The sequence below is a fragment of the Sinocyclocheilus rhinocerous genome, unplaced genomic scaffold (assembly GCF_001515625.1).
Source record: "Sinocyclocheilus rhinocerous isolate Xijiao unplaced genomic scaffold, SAMN03320098_v1.1 scaffold847, whole genome shotgun sequence".
In the NCBI taxonomy this organism is placed as follows: Eukaryota; Metazoa; Chordata; class Actinopteri; order Cypriniformes; family Cyprinidae; genus Sinocyclocheilus; species Sinocyclocheilus rhinocerous.
In genome coordinates, this window is record NW_015662598.1 from 156,799 (window position 1) to 157,819 (window position 1,021).

Here is a 1,021-nt window from a genome sequence, read left to right on the forward strand (position 1 = left end):
GTAACTTTTATAAAGAATATCTCTTTGGATTTGAGACTTTCGTCTTTGCAACTTTACAGATCTTCTTTATGCACCAAGAGCTTGTAACACTTCAAAGAGAAAAGAAAAATTGAAATCGCATGATATGACCCCTTTAACATTTTTATACCTGAAACAATTGATAAATCTGCCAGTTTGGTAAGACAAATTATCTATGAAAACAAGCCTTATGGTGTGTTGCTTCTCATGTAAATGTATGTTGTTTCAATGAAAAACAAGACAAAAATGCTTAAGCTGCGGTTTTGGCACTCCAACCTTTGTATTGTGGAAAATAGTCTACAAGATGTGACTTTGATATCTTCTCCTTCAGGATATCTGTTTTATTGAGGAAGAGGATGATAGAGGACTCCTGGAACCAGGGGTAGGAGATGATTGTCTTAAAAAGTGCCTTACTCTCCTCCATGCGGTTCTGGGGAGGTATAAAATCACATCAACAGAATGAGCAACTTAAAGGTGCAATAGGTGATTGTCTTCAGAAAATTTTTTTGTTATGCTGGTTGAAAGTCTCTTCACATCCCGATAGCAATCATTAAGTTAAGTGGTCTAAATGTATTTATCTGTATTTATATATTCTGTGGAAGGTGTAGGACCAAGAAATGTTCCTCCAATCAAAACGTTCGGTCCGAGCGTTTTAATATGCTTTCCTACCTGCCTGTCAACGTATGTATTAGCATACCTCTGCACACCCAGTTCGCGCAGACAGGATACGTCATCAGCGCGTTCACGCACGCTGTGCAGACAGAGCGAGAATGGCAGACAAATATCAACAACCCGATCTTCCTTCCTGGTATTGTAGTACTTTCAAAGATTTCTCACCAGTGAATGACACATGATGTAGCCCAGCGGTTAATCCAGTCCTCGCGCCAGCTCGTTAGAAGTGAACTACGTGCATGAACTGTGTTCCGATCGATATGAGCCCTACACAGAGTTCTCTGCTCCCTACTCCCTGAGCAGGGGAAATCCATTGAAGTTTACTTCACTT

General features: G+C 40.3%; 1 protein-coding gene across 1 annotated transcript in view; it reads right to left on the minus strand.

The window, feature by feature from the left end:
• The window catches only part of gna14 (guanine nucleotide binding protein (G protein), alpha 14), a 14,501-nt gene that overhangs the window by 2,004 nt on the left and 11,476 nt on the right, over positions 1–1,021 (minus strand). Inside the window, exon 6 of the mRNA XM_016538301.1 lies at positions 295–448. Within this exon, the coding sequence (XP_016393787.1) occupies positions 295–448 (154 nt within the window). The remainder of the gene's footprint in view (positions 1–294; positions 449–1,021) is intronic.